The 20,469-nt window shown below is 46.9% G+C and overlaps 1 protein-coding gene across 1 annotated transcript in view; it reads right to left on the bottom strand.

The window, feature by feature from the left end:
* Nucleotides 1-9,616: 9,616 nt before the first annotated feature.
* DCAF12 (DDB1 and CUL4 associated factor 12) overlaps nt 9,617-20,469 on the bottom strand; it is a 42,660-nt gene continuing 31,807 nt past the window's right edge. The window contains exon 9 of the mRNA XM_019480025.2: nt 9,617-20,293. Coding sequence (XP_019335570.2) covers nt 20,135-20,293 — 159 coding nt within the window. The 3' untranslated portion in view covers nt 9,617-20,134. The remainder of the gene's footprint in view (nt 20,294-20,469) is intronic.

Here is a 20,469-nt window from a genome sequence, read left to right on the forward strand (position 1 = left end):
CAGCTTCCAACCAGACATCAAGCTATTGACTACTACCCTCCGAGCCTAATGATCAGCCAGTTTTCCATCCCCCTTACAGTCTGTTCATCCATCCTATAATTTCTTAGCTTGCTGGTGAGAATATTGTGGGAGACCATATTAAAAGCCTTGCTAAACTCAAGTTATATCACGTCCGAGGCTCTCCCTGCATCCCCAGAGCCAGTCATCTCATCATAGAAGGCAATTAGGCTGGTTGGGTGTGACTTGCCCTTGGTGAATCCATGCTGACTGTTCCTAATCACCCTCTTCTCCTCCAAGCGCTTAGAAGCAGTGGGATATGTCAGGTAATTCTAACCAGGTTACTAGTATATCTACACTGCCTTTCAGGTATAGATGCAGTTCATTGATTCAGAGTTTAAAGCTAGAAGGGACCATCACATGCATCATCTAATCTAACCTCCTGTATATCACAGGCAATTCAAATTCACCCCCTAAGCCCTGTGTGTTGGACCCAGTCACTTCTGTTTGGCTAATCACCTTGCCAGACAGAGATCTGGTCTAGATGCAAAAACATCGAGATAGAGGACTGATGGGTTCTCTATATTGTTTGTTTCAGCAACTGCCTGCTGTTATGGTTAAAAACACACACTTCATTTCCAGTTTGAAAATGTCTGCTTTCTGCTTCCCAGCACTGGGCCTTTCTCTGACAGATTAAAGGGCCCTTCAGTCCTTCATTCTATTAAAGATGCTTGGACACTGAAATCAATTTGTTACAAACCTAAGGACCATTGCATCCTGCCTCACTTCTGAGTTTGTCCCTCACTCTTGGACCTCAGACCTCATGCAGATCGGGTCATAGAGGCTTTGCGGAAGGTTCAAAATGGATTGGGCCTCTTAGGGGACGACAGGTCTTGGACCAGGTACTGAGGGGAGAGTCCAGTGTCAAACGTGATCACTTGAGCAGGTCTGACTTCGGCTCCTGCCCTACATCGTTTGCTACCTATGGAACAATGACAGGGGGAATTAGTGGTTACTCAGCTTCCTCAAGACACAGAGTAAGCAATTACAACAAAAGCATCCCAGAGAAAGCATGTCTTTAGAACAAGAAAGTGAGACCCCCAACGGCTCTTCCCCTGAAGCTGACGCAGGGAGCAGGTCAGCATGCACCACAGATCAGCTGGTTTGATAGAAGGGCCAGTTTGCAGTGGGAATAGCTGACTAATAAACTGCCAAGTCTCAGGCTGGGGTTCTGTGGACATACGGGGGACAAACCCGCTCTGGGCTCTGCTCTGTCTTGTAGGGGTGTGGGTTGCAATCCCTCTAACTGCATGCACTTTCCACCCATGAAGCCCATCTATAAACCAGTGGAATAGTCTTAAAACGCAGTTAGTTTGCTCCTACTATGCGACGGGAGGTTGTTTCAGAGCCTACCTCCTCTGATGCTTAAAAACTTCTTCCTGATTTCCACGCCAAATTTATTCACGGCCCATTTCTACCCGTTTGCTATTGCACAAATATTATCCTTTAGCTCAGCGGTTCCCAAACTCTGACAGATTGCGCACCACCAATTTAAAATGATACAACCTTAAGGACCGCCAGCAAATTTTTTCATATAATTATAATAAATCTGTTAACACATACCACTGGTGGTACCTGCACCAGATTGGGAACCGCTGCTTTACCTTAAACAGCTCTGTCTATGGTGTTTATACCCAAAAAGTATTCACAGAAGTCCATCTTATCTGGTCACTGCCTTTGCTGTGTTAGGCTAAACAAGCAAGCTATTTTAGTCTTCTCCCATCAGACCAGTGCTCCAGTCTCCTCCTCATCCTAATACCTTGTCTCCGCATCTAGTTCAGTTTGAACATGGGTGACCAGGACTGTGCACAGCGTTCCAGGTGGTCTCCCCACTGCCTCAAACACTGGTATTCATAGTTCCCAATCTCTGTAGGAAATACCTTGCCTGCTACTTGCTAAGATTGCATTTGCCTTCCTCACATCTGCCCCATGTTGATGGCTCAGAGTTATCATGTGGTCAACCAATACGCCCAGGTCTTTCTGTCCTCTGTCATTTCCAGCTGATGAGCTCCCAGCTTATGCCAGACATTTCAGTTATTAGTCTCCAAGTGCGTGACCTCACACTTTGTTCTATTAAATCTCATCCCATTTCTATTACTTTGGCCCTCAAAGTCCTTCATCTCTTTTTGCTCTCTAGTTCCCAGCATAGCAAAACAAGGTGTGCAGCATGTTGAAGACAAGGCATGGGGTCTTTGAAGCTAACAGCAGGGTCAAGCGTGTCTCTAGGTATTCTTGCCTGGGAAATTATTCTATTGCTTTCCTGTGGTTCCCATTTAATCAAAGCATTATCGAAAAGCCAAAGGTCTACCTGAGCCTAACAGTTCTGTTGACTAGTACAGGTAAAATGCATTAGCTCACGCATTAGTGACGTGGCCAGCATCACATATGGCTGCTTTTGCACACCAGCTTGAATGACAATGTGCCCTGATAGGCAGGTTGACAGGAGTTTTGCCTTTGGTGTATATCCAGAGCCAAGATCAGACTTATGCCTTTGAAGCCTTAGGTGCTCTGCTATCCATTCCCAGCAATTCCAGCATTATCAGTGTCTAATAAACATCCCAGTAACCTCACGGCAGGTTAGAGGAATGCATCCATACAAGGAAGTCTTGAAACTTGATACGGAGCATCTTCCCCTCCCTCATCTGGTCACAGGCAGTGTTCATGCCATTATTACCTATGTATTTCATACATTGAGACCTAGCAGTCCCTATAATCATCTTTTCCCCTCTCTCTTCCATGCCTGCACACAAGTCACCTCTCACTCTCAACTCAGGTGCACTAAACAGAGAGAGGTCTGAATCTCTCACTAGAAGAACATTTTCTCCATCCCTCAAATAGTAGCTCCTAGGGTCATAGGAAAGTGGAGGGGGAAGAGACCTCACAAGGTCACATCTAATCCAGCCCCTCACTCAGGACAGGATCATCCCCGACTAAACCATCCCAGCTAAGTGTCTGCCCAGTCTTGAAAAATCTTCTGATTTTTCAATATCTCCTCTAAAATGCAGGCATCAGAACTGGATACGGTAGTCACCAGTGCCATGTGAAGAGGGGAAATCGCCTCCTCTCCACTCTCCTGTTCACGTATCCCAAGATCATGTTAGTTCTCCTTGCCATAGCATTGCGCTGGGAGCTCATGAGGAGCTGCCCGTTTCCCATAACCAGGGGCTCCTTTCTAGAGTCCCTGCTTTCCACAACACAGCTTCCCATTCTGTAGGTGCAGCTGCACTTCTCAGTCCTAGGTGCATGGCTTCATTTGGCTGAATTAAAACACATTTTGCTTGAGGGCCAAGCCCTCCCGGCTGCTCTATAAGACTGTCCTGTCCTCAGTATTCTTCATCACTCCAATCAATATCAGCAGCAATTTTCCACTGATTTCCACATCATTTATTAAATGGTTGAACAGTGTTGGACCTGGGACTGATCCCTGCATCATGCACATTCTGTGAGGATTTCCTGTTGCCGACCGTTCATTGAGATCTGTCAGTCAGCTGCGTCCCATCCTACGCGTTTTCTTTATCGGACTGCATTGTGCATTAAATCACAACGCCACATGGAACGAATGCAATCATCTTGCAGAAGTTTTTTCTATATCACTGTTACCTTTCTCAACCAAACATGCAGTCTCCAAGACTTAAATCTGTTGTTGACCAGACCCGATTTATGGAAATCAATGTTGACTGGCCTTAATTGTATTCCTGTCCTTTAATTCTTTGTTCACTGAATCCTGTATCAGCTTTTCCATTATTTCCCCCATGGCTGATGTCAGACGAACCATTCTGTATACCCTATAGTTAACCCCTGGCCTGTTTTTTACATTGGCACATTAGTCCAGTCTTCTGGAAGTTCCCGAGTATTCCAAGATAAAAACAGACACCAGTGAGCCGGGGGACTCTCTGTCCCAATCAAAGACTTGTGCAGGCAAAATAGCCAGGGCAGCCGTTTAAAAAACGTTTATTCCCAGTTGATGTTGTTTGCCATTCTTTAGTAATTACTAATGGACTGACAGGACTTATGGGCCAGGAAGGGGTGCACCCAAGGGTGCTGAGGGAGTTGGCTGATGTGATTGCAGAGCTGCTGGCCATCATCTTTGAAAACTCACAGCAATTGTGTGATTGGAAAAGGGCAAACATAATGCCCATCTTGAAGAAAGGGAAGAAGGAGGAGCAAGGGAACTACAGGCCGGTCAAACTCACCTCAGTTCCTGGAAAGATCATGGAGCAGATCCTCAAGGAATCCGTTTCTCAGCTAATTGGCCAAAAGACAAAAAAAACAATGGCAAAAACGAGCAAGTGCAGAAATGGTATTACTCGCTGCAGGACACTGCCACACTTTCAGTAGTTTGTAGAAACACACAGATTTTTGCGTTTTTAAAACAGATTTTTTGCTTTTTTCCCCTGTGGAAAACTAGGATCCCTGGTGATCTGGAACATTCAGCATAGACTCACCAAGGGCAACTCGTTCCTAGTTGCCTTCTATGATGAGATGAGTGGCTTGGTGTGTGCTGGGAGAGCAGTGGATGTGATGTCTCAACTTAGCAAGGTTTTTCATACAGTCTCCCATAACATGCTCCTCAGGAAGCTAAGGACATATGAGTTGGACAAATGGACTGTAAGGGGGATAGAAAACTGGCTGGATTGTCAGGCTCAGAGTATTAATCAATGGGTCAATGTTTCACTGGCAGCTGATATCAAGTGGAGTGCCCCAGGTGTTGGTCCTGGGGCCAGTTTGTTCAGTACTTTCATCACCAACTTGAAAGATTGGATGGAGCGCACCACAGCAAGGTTTGCAGATGACACCAAGCTGGGATTGGAGCAAAGTTGAAGAAAACCAAAGTTCTGCAGTTGCATGGAACAAATCTCATGTACCGGTACAGGGTGGGGACCAGCTGGCTAAAGCAGCAGCTCTGCAGAAAAGGACCTGGGGGGACAGGGGACAAGAAGCTGAACAGGAGCCAGCAGTGTGGCCTTGGTGCCAAGAAGGCTACTGGCATCCTGGGCTGCATCGGTAGGACTGTTGCCAGCAGATGGAAGGCAGCGATCCTTCCCCTCTATTCAGCACTAGGGAGGCCACATCCGGAGTCCTGTGTTCAAGTGTGGGCCCCCACTACAGAAAGGATGTGGACAAGTTGGAGAGAGTCCAACTGAAGGCAAATAAAATAGTTTGGGGGTTAGGGGGCATGACTTGTGAGAGGCTAAACCAGGCTTATTGAGTCTAAAGAAGAGACGACCGGGGGGGATTGCATAGCAGTCTTTACCTACCTGAAGGGTGGCTCCAAAAGGATGGAGCTGGGCTGTTCTCAATGGGGGCAGATGACAGAACAAGGAGCAACAGGCTCCAGTTGCATCAAGGGAAGCTGAGGTTGGATATTAGGAAAAACTCATGAGAAGGGTGGTGAAGCACTGGGCCAGGTTACCCAGAGAGGTGGTGCAGTCTCCATCCTTGGAGGTGTTTAAGACCCAGGTAGACAAAGCCTCGGCTGGGATGATGTAGTTGGGGCTGGTCCTGCTTGGAGCAGGGGCTGGGACTAGACGTGACCTCCTGAGCTCCCTTCCAACCTTCATTTTCTATGTTTCTATGATTTCTGTACAATACAAGCACATTGCCCAGCTCCTTTTCAAAAACTTTTTTTTTTTTTTAAAATACTTGCCTTTTCTGTGCAATTATTAACATTTCTGTACCAATGGCTCTTCTCCTAGCTAGGATTTCTTTGTTTGGAATATATTTAAGAGTCCTTTAAAGAAAATCAAGTCCTTTCACTGGAGGGTGTACACCAAATTCCCCAAAAGAAAGAAGCTAGAGCAGGGATTTTGCTTCTGTTACAGTTCCAGTTAATCAGTTGTCAATGAACTGCCCTCTCTGCCAAGGCTAACCCAGACACTTGGACACCCACATTCAGCCTGGGGCAAGTCACAAATGTCTGGGTCCTGTAACAAACTCTTGGGGAGTCTCAGGACTAGCATTTGCATAGGCATTATCTCACTGTCATGTAGCACAAATTGCAGTAGAGTCCCATTGTACCTGTAGGGCCTGGCTAGGTTGGCAATAGCAGCAAAATGGCACCTTGCAGTGAACACAGGTCCCAAGTTCAGGTTGGAGTACAGGAATCAAAGGCTTGGGCACACAGAGCTGTCCTCAGCCTGTCTCCCGGCAGTGAGACAGTGGTTTAGACAGGAACGTGGAAATGCTGCTCCTAAATCATCCCTGAGCGACGTTTATCCAGCCTCCTCTGGAAAGCCTCCAGTGAAGACGACTCCACATTCTGGGCAGGCTCTTCCACTGCCTCGCTGTTCTGATAGGAAGGAAATTTTCTGAGATCCAAACTGAATCTACTCGGCTGCATTTCAAAGCCTTTGCTCTGTCTCTCCCCTTCTAGTCCAAGGGAGAAAGACTGTTCTCTATCTTCTTTGCAGCAGTCTTCCCAATACCTTTCATGTGCCCCCTTAGCCTCCTTTTCTCCAAGCTAAACATGCCTAGCTCTCTCAGCCTACCTCCCAACCTCTTTGTCACCTGCCTCTGGCCCCTCCATAATTCTCCATGGCCTCCTTTAAACGTGAAGCCCAGTCTGTACACGATACTCCAAATGAGATCTAGGCAAGCCAAGTGGAGGCATGGTAGCATTTCCCACGTCTTGCACCTTACCCTCCTGCTGCCGCAGCCTTGCATTTATTTTCTTTTGTGACTGCATGAGCGATGCCTGCCTTCAATTCTAGGATCCACCAGCCCCCCCAGATCCTTCTTAGCAACATTGGGACCCAGCCAGTTAAGCTCCCACTGTGTACTGGTGCTTTTGGTGGTTCTTCCCTAGGTGAAGCACCTGATGCTTGTCTGCATCAAACTCCATCCTGTTGTCTCGAGCCCAGCAACGTCATCCATCAAGATCCTTTCAAATTCTACTCTTATCTTTCGCAGTGGTTGCCTTTCATAAAAGGCCTCCCTTCAGGGCACAGGGGAAACTGGAAGCTAGATCAGCAGCATCAGGAAGACAGCCCTGGGGGCGGTGATGAGGAGACAGCCCTTCCCTAATGCTCTTGTGTAATGCCCACTGGCCCAGCATCTCAGCAGAGCAACACACCATCACAAGCAATCAAGCCACGTCCCTGGTGACTCGACTCAAGCTGCAGGAAGGGGGCCTGCCCCCGCCCGGCAGAGCTGAGACCAGATTTAAGGCTTGAATGCACATAGCTTCAAGTCAGAAGAGTTTCGTGCAGACACTTATTCTGAGGCACGTCCACCAGGGAACTATTCCTGCAGTGGCCGTTTCAGTCAGCCCTCCTTTGTCTTCAGTCTACGCCGATCTCTTCATCCCTTGACGTGATCCGCAAATTTCCCTGCAACAATAAGCCTGTCTTCCAAGCATTGCACATTCCTCCGACTGTGGCAGGTAAATATGGCACGGAAACCCCTGAAACATTTGCAGTGTTTGCACACAGATCTCAGCAGAAACAAACACAGCAGGAAGCGCCGGAGCTGTGATCCTAAGGGCGAGCTGGGGCTGCAGTGTGTCACGAGCAGCAGCCTCGGATACATTGCTGGAAAAGATGCCAGTGAGAAACAGCCCTACAGCTTCTGCCACCTTGTTCCTAGCACCTCCTTTCCAGCTTCTGGAGTCAACCACTCTCCTTTCGTAAGAGGGAACCCATCCAGCCCTGTCATTTAACAGAGCAAATGCATGTCTAAGATTAAGTGGAAACAACTGCACAAGCTTGAACCTTTGGCGCTGCAGCAGCCCATGCTGTGTTTCATAACCAGCAGCACCACCCACTGGCAAGAGAGAAAACATCCAGTGAGTGGCCAGATGTGCACAGACCCCAGGGACAGGCCTAGCATGGCAGACCAGGAGCAGAGGACCTGTCCCGGATGGGTGGGAAGAAATAAGATGATGGGCTTTGGTATAAGGCTGTATGGTCAAAGTGCAGCATACTGAAGTTCTCTTGACCCTCACAGGTCTGAGATTGGAGTATTTCCTGCAGGTGAAGGGACCAATGCTCATTCTCCCTCCCTTGTCCACCAATAATCTGGTTCCAGCAAGATTTAGGGAACAGACAAGGAGTGCACAAGCAAGGGGAAGAGGGGTTTTACAAATAGCAAAGGAGTCAGGCAGGGACCTGGGTAGTCTGGCCACTTGCTGCGTTCTCTCTTGCCCCAGCAAACCTCCCCTCACTGGGCCACAACTCTGCCACTCCACAGAGCGTGGCTACCATGAGCAGAGAGAAATAGGTCTCAGTAGCTAGTAACCCATTCTACGCAGAGCTACGGGGAAAAAATAAGATAGGACAGTGACCTTGAACTGTTCAACGGGGGGCTATGCAGAATGCAGCGACTCAGGATGATGCATTCCCAGAAACCTGTCTGAGTAGGTAAAGAGCTGGAAGCTGCCTTGAGGCATACACCTTTGTTCCTAAACGTTAAACCTTAAGGAGCCGAAACATCACATCTTCTTGTCTACTAGCTTCCCCACCCTTGGCAGGGTCTGACAGGCTCCGTAAGGAAATTGGAGAGAATGGTCTCCATCCTGGGCATGCGGACACAGATGTCTCACGCAGCGACGTGCAGAGGTGTTGAACAGTCTGTGGTGGCACAGACAGGGTGGAAAGTTAAGGGAGCTCTCTCCTACTTCAACTACCACCTTCAAGAGTTTTTGCAGGCAGCGAGGCCTGGAGTGGGCGCCTGGGGACTAAAGCAGCCGCAGAGGAGCAAAGTAGGCACAAGTAGTGCTGCATCTGCGAAGTGCTTTGAGACCTTCGACCAAGAGGCTGTAAAAGCCCCAAATCCTCTGAGCTGTCACCTTAATGCCTGGTCCCCTGTGAAAGTCAGATGAAAAGGACTGTTCCATTGCAAAGGTCATGAGAGGCACAGGATGGATTTTCACCCTGAAGAAGGGTGAAGCCAAGCACTCGTCAAGGTACCAAAACACTTCCAAGACACTCCCCTTGAGCCCACCCCAGCAGCAAACAGGGCTCCAGCTCGAAAAGGGATGCAAAGGCCAGGTGGGCTGAAATTAAGAGTCCAAGAACAGCACTGAGGGCTATTGCAAACCACCTCCCGCCCCCAAGAGGTGTCACAGCAGACACTCCTGGGATGGGGCTGGACTGCCCCCGGATTTAGGGCCTTGTTAGGGCTCCTAACCCCTGGACTGTCCGCACATAAACACCTGAAACTGGTTTCAAGCACTTCTTATGTGGCTCAGTGACCCCACTCCAGGAGACGACTCTCTCTGATCCGTATTACCCAGCTCATGCCACGCTAAGGTGTAGCCACTCTAAACTACACCTTAGCATAATGCCCCCCCCGATCAGGCCCACTGCTCCCTATCCCTGCTTACTGACCCCCCGCCCTCACTTATTTGTGGCTTCTTGCGCTGTCCGTCCAGGGGAAAGCAAGTTGAGATGGGTTAACCTGCTCAAGCAGCATGGGGGGATGGGGGCCGGGGGTGGATTCTTACCTTTCAGTTCTCCAGCCCATTAAACACCCATCAACACGGGTGCGGCTCTCACAGCATCACGCGTTAACGGGGCCCCTACATACAACAGCAGGTTAAAGAGGACGCCACCAGCCAACGCACTAGACAAATACAGTTTTATTTAGATACCCATAGTAAGATGCACAAATACTTTTGTTCACCAATTTCATTTCACACAACTTCAAGTAGTGGAAAAAAAACTGCAGTTAATTACAATTATTCTATAGAACAGGGCAGTAGTAAAAGATCTGTTTGTCGGACTACAGCATGGTTAACGATACTCAGATGAAAAATGTACAGATCTAGGTATTTAAAAAGTGTGCGCATGTGTGGGGAGGGTCACTGTCACACACATGAACATGCTTTTTTCAAGAGCAACATCTTTCTGGTATGTGGACACAGTAACCCAGTTTGAGAGAGATGGAAAAACCAGCCTCTTCACTTGATGTGGAAATGAATCTACTGGTATTTAACAAATTTTCCCAACCCACATATTAAAGAATTTTATTCACGATTGATAGATGGAGGTCAATGTGCAAACAAATCTTTATTATACTGTCCATATAAAATCAGGCAACACACTGATGACCTAAAGCAGTCAGTTACAGCCTAATGTTCATTGCTCTTCTACTGTAGTCATCTTCTGAAGACGAAAATAAAAGAGGAGTCCAATGCATTTGATTGCATTTAACAAGCTGACCCAAGACAGTCAGTCACAGATCCAAACCTTTGCACCCAATTTGAATTCTTCCACATGCAGGAAACAACATCAGTCCAAAAAACCCCAAAAAACAAAAAACTTCACGTTCCACGGTGCAAACACCCCAGCTGAGAACACATATTGCTGGATTTTATTTTTGCATTCCCACGTAAGTGTCAAGAAAGATAAGACGGTGCTGGATCTGGTGGAGTAGCTGCATTGTTTCCAGTTTTTATTAAAAACCACATGAAACCTGAACTCTTAACGATCTCCTGTGTGTCTGTAATAAGGAGGAAAAAGCTCAGCAAGTTGTGTTTGTGATTGATGTCCCTTTCTTTGCACTCCAATTGTGACGCAGAACAGTACGGAGCTCGAGAACCACCGACAAGAAGTGTTCTAGCGATGGAACACATACTAGCAAGAAACGAGAATTAAGATCAGTCATCGATTAAACTCCTTGCATCGCAAACATCTTAAGTGAAACGGACTGGATTTGTGCATTGGTTTTGAGGCACATATTGCATTGCTCAGCAAGAACCTTGATAGACACTGCAACATTCAGTGGATTTGAACACAGAGACATGAACCTCCGGTGGATGCGGTTTAGACAAAGATTCGGGGACCACGTTATTTGAGATGGTGAACGGCTCCCTCCTCTACTTGAATTATGGATCCGTTTCCAATTTTCTGTGATACGGCCCCTCTTCCATCCTAAAAACTTGGTTTGAAGAGGTCCTTGCTTCTCTATACCTAGGAAGCAGACAAATATCCCCAATGCTACCTCAAAAAAAAAAAAAAATTGGGGGGGGGGGGGAATCAAAATCAACAGGGGTCTGTATGCAGCAACCCACAGAACAAGCAGGTGGAAAGTAAACAGCTGGATGCTCAGGAATCAACATATTTGCTGTGGAGGAATAAGTTGGGAATAAAGCCCTTCAGACTGGAAAAAGTTAGGGGAGAGATCCACGCCTGGGTGAAAGAAGAGAACACGTGGGATTGAACTGAAGAGAAGGCCCCAATTCAGCAAAGGACTTCGGTGCTTCAAGTCCCATCAACATCAGTGGGGCTTGAGTACCTGCACACCAGTGTACTGCTGAACTGGAGCCCAAGTTAGCAAGGCTGGGACCCAAGAATATGCCTGAATCTAGTGAGAAGGGAGAGACTGGGACAAAAGGGTGAATAATGGAAATAAAGCTTTGGAGGACTGAGGGCCAGCTTGCTGGAAGCTGTTTTCTAAAAAAAAAAACAACGAACAAGGATCCCACCACCACCTGCATCCTGAAGAGTCTGGGATGCAGCCAGCTGAAGTAGTAAGTCCCAGCTGGGGTTTCCTAGGCCCTGCACACACAGACAGGGTAAAATCTAAAATCAACAGGTAGTAAGGGCCCTTTTCCCCATGTAGCAGAACTTCCATAGTCAGTCTGGACAGAGATGGAAGAGACGGGTGCAGCAGCAGCCTGGCGGGGACGAGGCAAGCAGCTGGATGACTGGAGAAGATGGTCCCTCTTCATGCTTCAGCCAGAAGTGGCTGGGCTGGCCAGCGCTTTCCACACACAAGTGCTAAGAACTGGGGTATCTGCAGTCAGATAAGGTATTAAAATACCAGCTTCTCTTCACCTCTGGCATTCCTCTGGGCACGGCTGGCTGCAGTACATTTCTGCAGAGGGTCCAAGTTGGATGCTAAGACAGAGCTCTGCTATAACCGCAGACTCCTGGTGGCTTCAAATTATTGGAGGAAGTGACCTCTTTTTAATTCTTCCTTCCTAACCTTGATAGCTGAAGGAAGCCTTCCAGTTGCATGGGAAAGGGTTAGCAGCGCGCAACCATCCAGATGAAACGGCGATGTGTTCATCCCACACTACTCTGAATGGGAGCCTAATTCTGAAGTTGAAAGGCAGCTTAAAAAATACCAGTGAGAGTAACATGCAGCCGCTCTGGGTTCAGCACGCAGAGCACCCACACGTCCTATTTAGCTGACCATCGCTGCACAAGGAGATGGGACACCAGCAAATTTCAGCTTGTGTAGATCTTCGCATTACAGCATAAGCTGCCACTTCACATGCAGCTGTAGTCTTTAATCCTACACAGTGTGAGCCTTCTACAAAGGGGCCTTATTAGGTCTTCCTGTTTCATAAAGCTTTTGGTTCCAACTGTTTTAATATTTTTCAGACTTAGACAAAAAGCTTGGAATCAATTCTTAAAAAGGTGAAGTGGAAAGAATGAGAAGAGATTGAAGAAACTGCTGAAGATCACAGATCGGAAAATGAGACGCATCAGTTCTGCTCTGAAAAGTGACCAGGTCTAAAAAGTGGCACCTCATTCAGTTCTACGTGGAAATCCCAAATGGGCAAATATGGCTTAGTCTCCACCCCACAGAACCTGTCTAATCTGCAGTGACCAGGAAGGGAATAGAACAGAAGTTACAGACACATTAGCATCACATCCAGTGAATAATGACAATGCACTGCTGACTTTGTTATTTGCTGTGTTGACTCCATAAGGCCAAGAGGAAATGATTGAACCCATTCTCATGGATTAGCAGAATTCTGCATTGAGCTCGAATTAGTTACGTGTGCATATGCCCACTGAAGACAGACGGAAAAGCAGAAGTACCCTGAGGATGCAGTTTAGGCCAAGGATGTCAAAGATACAGACCACAGAGCTATTTCCCTCTGGCTTGCAGGGCTAACTGAAGGGTCAGAAATATGGGGGTGGGGGGAAGGAGGGGGCAGTATCTGTCACCAAATTCCCAGCAACAAAGGCCTGGGGAGCACTGACTGGTGAGTTGTATCTGCATTAATCTGTGCTGCTGTTGCTTCCCCCACCGGGTCTGAATCCGGCATGGATCCAGCTCATGGGGCGATCACATTTGACACTCCTGATTCAGATCAACACATGACTACATTGGACTGAAAGGGACCTCCTGCGATGGAGTGCAGTCTCCTGCTACTGCCATGGACGCAGCAGAAACCCAGCTGGATTTCTCTCATCTCAGACTGAGCATGCAGGGACATCTGTACTTGTCAGCACAGCACACAGAAGCAACCAAGTGACCGTGCACTGCCTTTATTTTAAGCATTAGTCACCTTTCAGAGCAGAAAAGCAATTCTCGGGATAACTCCAGACGCCACACGGCATGAGCAGACAGTCTGGTCTTTGCCTGCCATCTGCGATGCTTGTTTGTTCAAACTTTGCAAGTTGCACAGACCGGTTGAAATATTTTGCCCCACGGTTAAAAGAAAGCATGTGCACTACAACATGGGGGCGGGGGGCGAAATTGGTCCTCTTGCACTTGATGGCTTCAGCATGAGCTCAGGACTCTGTGCTGCTTCTGAAACTGCCGATGCCCTAAGCAGCAAAACGAGGAATTATGTCCTGAATTCAGAACAAAAGCTGGCAAATGACAGAAGGTCTGGGGGGGATTTTTCACACCCCGCTCCCCCCAGTGCTTTGGATCTTTAAGTCTACAAAGGGTAATCTATTTGGAAAAACATTTAAAAAACTACCAATCACTTTAAGACATCCTAACCCCAAGCCACAAGTTGTGATCACCACATCTGAAAACACCCCGTGTCGTTTGTGCAAATACACCAAACGTACATCATAGGCAAAGGGGAAGATCCAGCATCTTACGTACACATTACCACACACGTCAAGCACTGTCATCACTGGCAGGATTTATCCCAAGACAAGTCAAGTCAGTGCATTCAGTTCGTGTCTACACCACATCCTAGAACACCAAATGAGATACAAGTCACAATTCATACAAACCTGTGGTAACTTCAATGTGGGTATCTTAGAAAAAGACAAGGCATGTACCCAGCCCTAAGACAGCGATGAGTTTCTTTCAGAGATAACTTTACAAAGATCAAGGTACCGTAAGAGAAAGGCACATCAACCTCTGATTGGTCCTTTGTGTTATTTGGATGAATCATAGTGATTTATATACCCTGAGACTGTGGGAGGCCTTGAATATAGGAGGGAACCAGGTGAGCAGGCAGATAAAGAAAAGTACAAGTTTAATGAGATTGAAGATTCAGCACCTGAAATTTCCCTTTTGATTAAGGGAATCAAAAGATAAACTGTTCCTCAAGATCCAGGATTTGGATCCAGGATCCAAATCTAGGACTTTTGTTTGTTCATTTGGGGGTCCACAACTGATACATCCAGACACAAGATAATGTACCAGGCTAGGTTTCCGTGGGGGGTTTATTTGTTTGGGGGGTTGTATCTTTTTTTTCTTTTCTTTTTCTTTTTTTTTTTAAATATAGCCCTATATTTTATTTTCCATCCACAACTGTGGCAATTTGTATACAGTCTCTATTGCATATTGACAACCCACAGCTCTGCAGCTCAGCCAGCCACAATACTTGGTTCCAGATGCAAGCATGTGGCTTGCAGACCTACAGGCCCCAGCACATAACTGGAAAGGGCTTTTTAGAAAGTGGCTACTGAGACCTTGACATTTTAAAGGGAAAAACAAGCCAAAAATGTCTTTCAGGCAGCAATTAAGAGCACTGACTTGTTTCTTTTCTTTTTTAAGTGAAAGGACCCATGCACTGGATTAGAACGAGGGCAATTTGATGAAGTAACCCAGCATATTATCCAACTTAATCCCATTTTCAAGACTTAAAATTTCAGCACATGGGGGCACAGCAGGAACAGATCCCACATAAAGGGATGTGGTCAACTTCATTTTGTTTTTGGTGTCTGGTGAAGCCCTCAGGTAAGTAAAAAGCCCTGACAATGAGCCATCAGCTTCTTCCCCTTCTAGGCTGCCTGAAAGCAGCCCCAACCCTCCTTGGGTCTTCCCTCCTCTTCTGTACCCTCCTGCTCGCTGCTGTATCGGGGCTGCCCTTGATAGACACCTGTCAGAGCCAGGGGACAAGCTCTCCCCTACAGCACATGAAGGCACGTACACACCAAGGGAGCTTTGCAGTGGACATCAATAAAACTCATAGCCCCCAACATGCCATCAAATCCACGTTGTCAACCCAAAAACAAGGCAAAATTCAGGCGTCTCAGCTCATAGTTCTGGTGCTCGTGTTCAACAGAAGGTGCGACACATTCAACTGGAAGTGCAGTGTGGGTCTAAGTCTCTCTCCAGGTCTGCCTACGCTGTCACTACGGTTCAAGTCGACATGCCCATGCCAACTTTAAGCTAGCTAGTTTGAGGACAGCTATGGGGGCATGGAGCTCAGCGTAGGCTCTGAGCTAACTGCCTGAGGATTTACTCCATTTCTCAGGCAGGTTTTGCAGCCTGCACTGAGCACCATCCTGCTGTGGCTGTCCTGATGGCAGCATCTGGGCAAGCTCTGGTAGTTTAAAGCTGGTATGGACGTGTTGACACAAGCGGCAGGGATAGCAACGCAGCTGTAACTCCGAATCCCTTTGACATCGCTGGAAAATGCAACAGCAGGAAATTACATGTCTCCTCCTGGACTCTAGCTACAAACCCGTCATAGGAGCAGCACTTCAGGGTTGACATTTAGGACAGGTTGTGGTTTAGATGCAAGCAACTCACCCATGAGGGTATGAAAGCTGGCGTTCTCTCAGGACTCTGATGTCAGCACCCTGATCTCAGCCAGGAGGCCCTCCCTCATTATGTCACTGCACACATTATAAAAGAAACTCCCAGTTTCTACAGATCTTTTTTAGGCACAGCCCACAGCCAGATAAATAAGACAGCCATGGTGCTGAAACAGACCCTATTCCCAGCACCTTAGATCATCCAGCTGCCAATGCGTATCCACTCTTTGGTAGTTTGTCATCCTGGACCAGCTCATTAGGCCAAATGAATCCAAATGAAACCCGAGCTTGGTCCCTGACTCCCGAGTTGTGTGGGCTAGAGTGGGGAAGGGCTCTCCCCAGCAGTAACACTGGAGGGCCTCTCACCACAACTACGTCAGACTTGCTAAACTGCCAGGACCAGAGCTGAAGAAGTCAGTAAGAAACAAAATAAAAACAGTAGGAGGAAATACCATCTCCCACTCATCACCATGCTCAGAAGGAACAAGTAATGTGGAAACAAGAAATGGAAAGGGCTTTAACCTTTATCACAATGCTTAAGTACTGCCAGTATTTGCAAATACTCAGTGGTTGGGCATTATTACTGGGCCCGTTTACCTGTGCTATAAGCAAATGGACATGGCTCTCCAAAGCCACAAAAATTTGGATAAGAAAAACTTATCAAAAGCATGGGAGGTAAAAACTGGCTGCTTAACACATTCTGCAATGCCAACACGGCACCGTGTTATTGTAATGTCAAGTAGCAAAAGAGAAAGTGGCCTAATGATTTTTAGCAACCAAGAATCTTATTTTGGAAAAAAAAAAAAAAGATTAGATACAGCAGATCCTTTCAGAAGTAGCTGGTTACTTTCTGTCAACTGCCACAGACAAGTACGTCATTAGCATTACGCAGCTTCTAAGCAAACCCTCAAAGCAACAACGCACTTCACAAATAGAGCAAACTGAAGATAGCATGGATGAGTGTCATCTAGCACCTGTATCATGGACGACTCCCACTGGACCCACTTCCCTGAGAAGCCACCCCTGCAAATGTAAGGCAGCCATAAGAAAGCATTGGAGATCCAATCCCAATTAATCTATTTTAGAAAGGAAAAGAAAGTGAATTTAACTTGGAGCATCTGGAAGTTGAACGGTCTACAAAGCTCCTTGCAAGTGAGAGAATCACCGAGTCACTGCACAGCGTACAGAGTTATTTTAAAGCTTGTGAATGAGTCTGTAATCAGTTCCTCCCCACCACAGGGACTTACCTCTATCGTTTGAGTGATGGGAGACGTGCTTTCATGCCCTCTTCAAAGTGAGCCATGGGGAGGCTGTGAGCTTGGGCCCTACCAAGGAGCCACTGACTTGTACTTGGATCCCCTTGCTCATAAGAGCCACTTCCCTGTGCACCTTTGTTATCATTTTAAATCTAAGCCAGTGGGGTGACAGCAGCCTGGTCACTGGGCTGGACAAGGGACTGGCCATCAAAACCTGGGTTCTGCTCCTGTTCCTATTATGACTTCCCATGTAACATTTGGCAACTCAGCTCTTAGTGCCTCAGCCTCTGGCAAAAGTATCTGGATATCCAGCAGCAACAGATACAAAGGCATCCTCTCTCAACAGGTCACCAAGTAAAATGCATTGGTCTGGGACTCTCCCATGTGCTATTGCTAAACACCCCCGATTACAACAGACAGAAGCAAGGTGCTGCCAACACAAAAAGGAAGTGTGGGGGGGAAGAAGGGGGGAACAGGAGAGCAGGAATAATATTTTTCTAGTGTTTCCCCTGTTTTTGGGGTATACTACAAAACAGAAGAACTCCCCACCCTCAAGAAGGAATTACTGTAAAGCTAAGAAGAGTAAAAGGCTCTGGAGTGGATACAATACCTAAAATGATTACTTGTTTTCAGTAAAAAATTGTGTACACACACACACACACACACAGAAAGATGTTATGCCACTAAAAAAAAAAAATCTAGTCACACCCACAGCACAGGTAGTGCTCAAAATCCTTTGAAGGGAACTGCCAAACCATGATCAAACAAAGGGTAAAATTTCCAGAGCAAAAATTGTTCTTTAGCACCAGCAAGATTTTAAATGTTGGGGAGGTGGGAAGAGGAGGGTACAACGGACACAGCTTGGAAACAGCCGGGCAGGATGCCCAGCGGCTACCACCGGTGCAGAGCGTTCAGCATCTCTGAAAAATCACGACCTAAACAAAACCAGCTTTGGGATACAACCACCCGACAAAAGGCACACCCCACACATAGGAGTCAGAGGGCTTCAGATTATCCCTTCAGACACATACATCCTCACCATTTTTCACAGAGAACATTTAGTCATTTATTTATGTTCCTAGGCATGAGGTCAAATACTGTGATCCCCTCCTTCCAGCCATTTATGAAAGAAATCCCAAAGCAACATGTTCTCAACACAGAACATAACACAACCGAAGCCAAGAGAACTACTTTGCAGCCCTATCATTTAATGGCTACTTTTTGGTCCCTAGGTGTTGTTTGATTCATTTTTCCCCCCCGATTAGCCCACATGGGAAGCAGGAGAAGTTTGACATGCTGTAATACCAAGTCTTGGTTAGCAGACTTGGGCCTGAATTTAAGGAGTCTGTGCTTTAGGTCTGGGTGGACATACAGGGCTATTCTTTCCTCACTCTTACCTTGCAAATCACAAGTGGAGGGGAACTGTACTTCTAACACACCTTGCATCCAATAAGCTCAAGTACTCTGCAAACTAGAAATTAAACCTCCATCTCCCTGCCTGACACTAATCCCATACTGCAGATGGGGAGGCTGAGGCACCGAGAGGCGAGTGACTTGCCTAAGGTCACAGGGTGTCTGCAGCAGAGCCAGGAAGAGAAGCCACTTTGTTCTGTACTTTGGCCAAAAATGCACGTCCTTCACAACTGGGCTTTGTATTGCTCACCAAGGGCCTGTGGACAGTCTTTCTACACCCACAGTTTCTGGTGATGTCCAATGGAGTTTGGAGTGTGGACTGAAGACTGGTGTTCAGAGGACCAGGACTCTTATAAAAGTATCCTGTAAAACCAAGCTGACGTTACAGACTATTCTTAACTTTTCTTTTCTGCTTATCATGCTATCTGGTTGCATGGAAAGCCTCTAGTTTATATTAAAAAGAAATGAAGTGGAGCCAGTAGTCCTTTGACACTCTATACACATTTGCAGAGAGTAGCTGCTACCTGCCTACCCCAGTCTCTCCAGGGATAAGGAAGGAAAACAAAACAAAACACAACAAAAAAAAAAAAATTAAAAATAGCTTCCCTTTGCCCAGCAGTCTGAGCAGCTTAACTGGCTAGCAAAGAGCACTGCTGTTGAGAGAAGTCACAGCTGGCTGAGACAGCTGGGGAACGACCACCATGTGCATGCGTAGGTGTGCGGAAAACACTGCCCCTAGCCTGAGAGACCTGTTTGTAGACAGGCTTCAGGTACCCAAATCTGGCTCCTCCCTGCCATTCAATCCCAGACAGGGGTGCACGTACCCAGGACTCTCAACTACTTCACACACTGGGCGGGCGGACCAGGTTCAGTTGGTCACAAGGAACCTGCCTGTCGGGTTACCATTTCTATTAGCCTCGCTCCATCTCTGCTGTCATGCAAGAGCCATACTGGAGGGCTTGCCCTGAAGCCTCAGTACCTTCACAAGCAGATACCTGGGGCAGGGGTAGAGAGAAAGGGGAGCACAAGAGGTTGCTTTCATTCTCCCCATGCACCACGGAGGAGCCAGGTCTGGTGCCACTGCTACCCTCAAGGCTGGACAAGCGACATTGCGGGAGATGCTGTCCCTGGGTCCTGCTGAATATACATCTGTGTGTATTGTATTCCTTTATGTATACAGTGTCATTAGACTTGTACTTTTAAAAAATAAGATCAAGCTAGGCCTGACCCAGGCTCTGCAGATAAAGTAGTAGCTTATTTCTTATAAATATTTTTTAATATTTTTTTCTTTTTAATTACAAGTAGTCCTCACTCCAGGTAATGTAAGTGACACGAAGTACCTGCACACACACAGCCCCTGGACTTTCACAGAAAGCCCAGCGGCAACCGCTCAATAAGAAAGGAGTCCTACCTCACAGCAAAGTAGGGGGCATATGGCCAAGTTAGCCTAAATTGAGGGGAGGCAGGGGAGAAAGGGGGGGGAGAAAAAAAAGAGTAAATACAATAAAAAGGGGTTTCAAAAACCCTTCGTATAAAGGATCAAGGAGATTAAAGCAAAAGCTGGTTCAAAAAAGATGTACAAAACTGTTGGAAACCAACAGAAAACTGTCAAAAATAACTTGCGTTTAAATCAGAAATCAATGGCATCACACAATTTTGTTGGTAAAGAACAGGGAAGGGGACACCGGGGGAGATCACCATTGAGGGGAAGAGTTCTCATTAGCTCCAGAGCCCAGCATAATTCCCATGGAGTCCTGATGGAAGGGGGCCTCCTGCCACAAAGAGTTTCGTTCCAGACGAGTCGTAGCAGTGGGTGTAAACAGCATTTGGGAAGTTATTAATGTCAGAGAAATAATTCCTCCAGGTTTCATCATGATTCTGTTAAAGGAAAGTTCACATCAGTATTGCTGCAAGCAAGCCAAAAGACAGAGACCTGGTTTCAGAAAAGCAAAATGTGGCCTCCATAATCCAAGAGGGGGCTGTTCTGCACTAACAGGCCAAGGTTTATAGGCTAGAACAGCGGTTCTCCATTTACACTCAAGGCAGCTCGCAAA

Source organism: Alligator mississippiensis, chromosome 3, assembly GCF_030867095.1.
Source record: "Alligator mississippiensis isolate rAllMis1 chromosome 3, rAllMis1, whole genome shotgun sequence".
Taxonomy (NCBI): domain Eukaryota; kingdom Metazoa; phylum Chordata; order Crocodylia; family Alligatoridae; genus Alligator; species Alligator mississippiensis.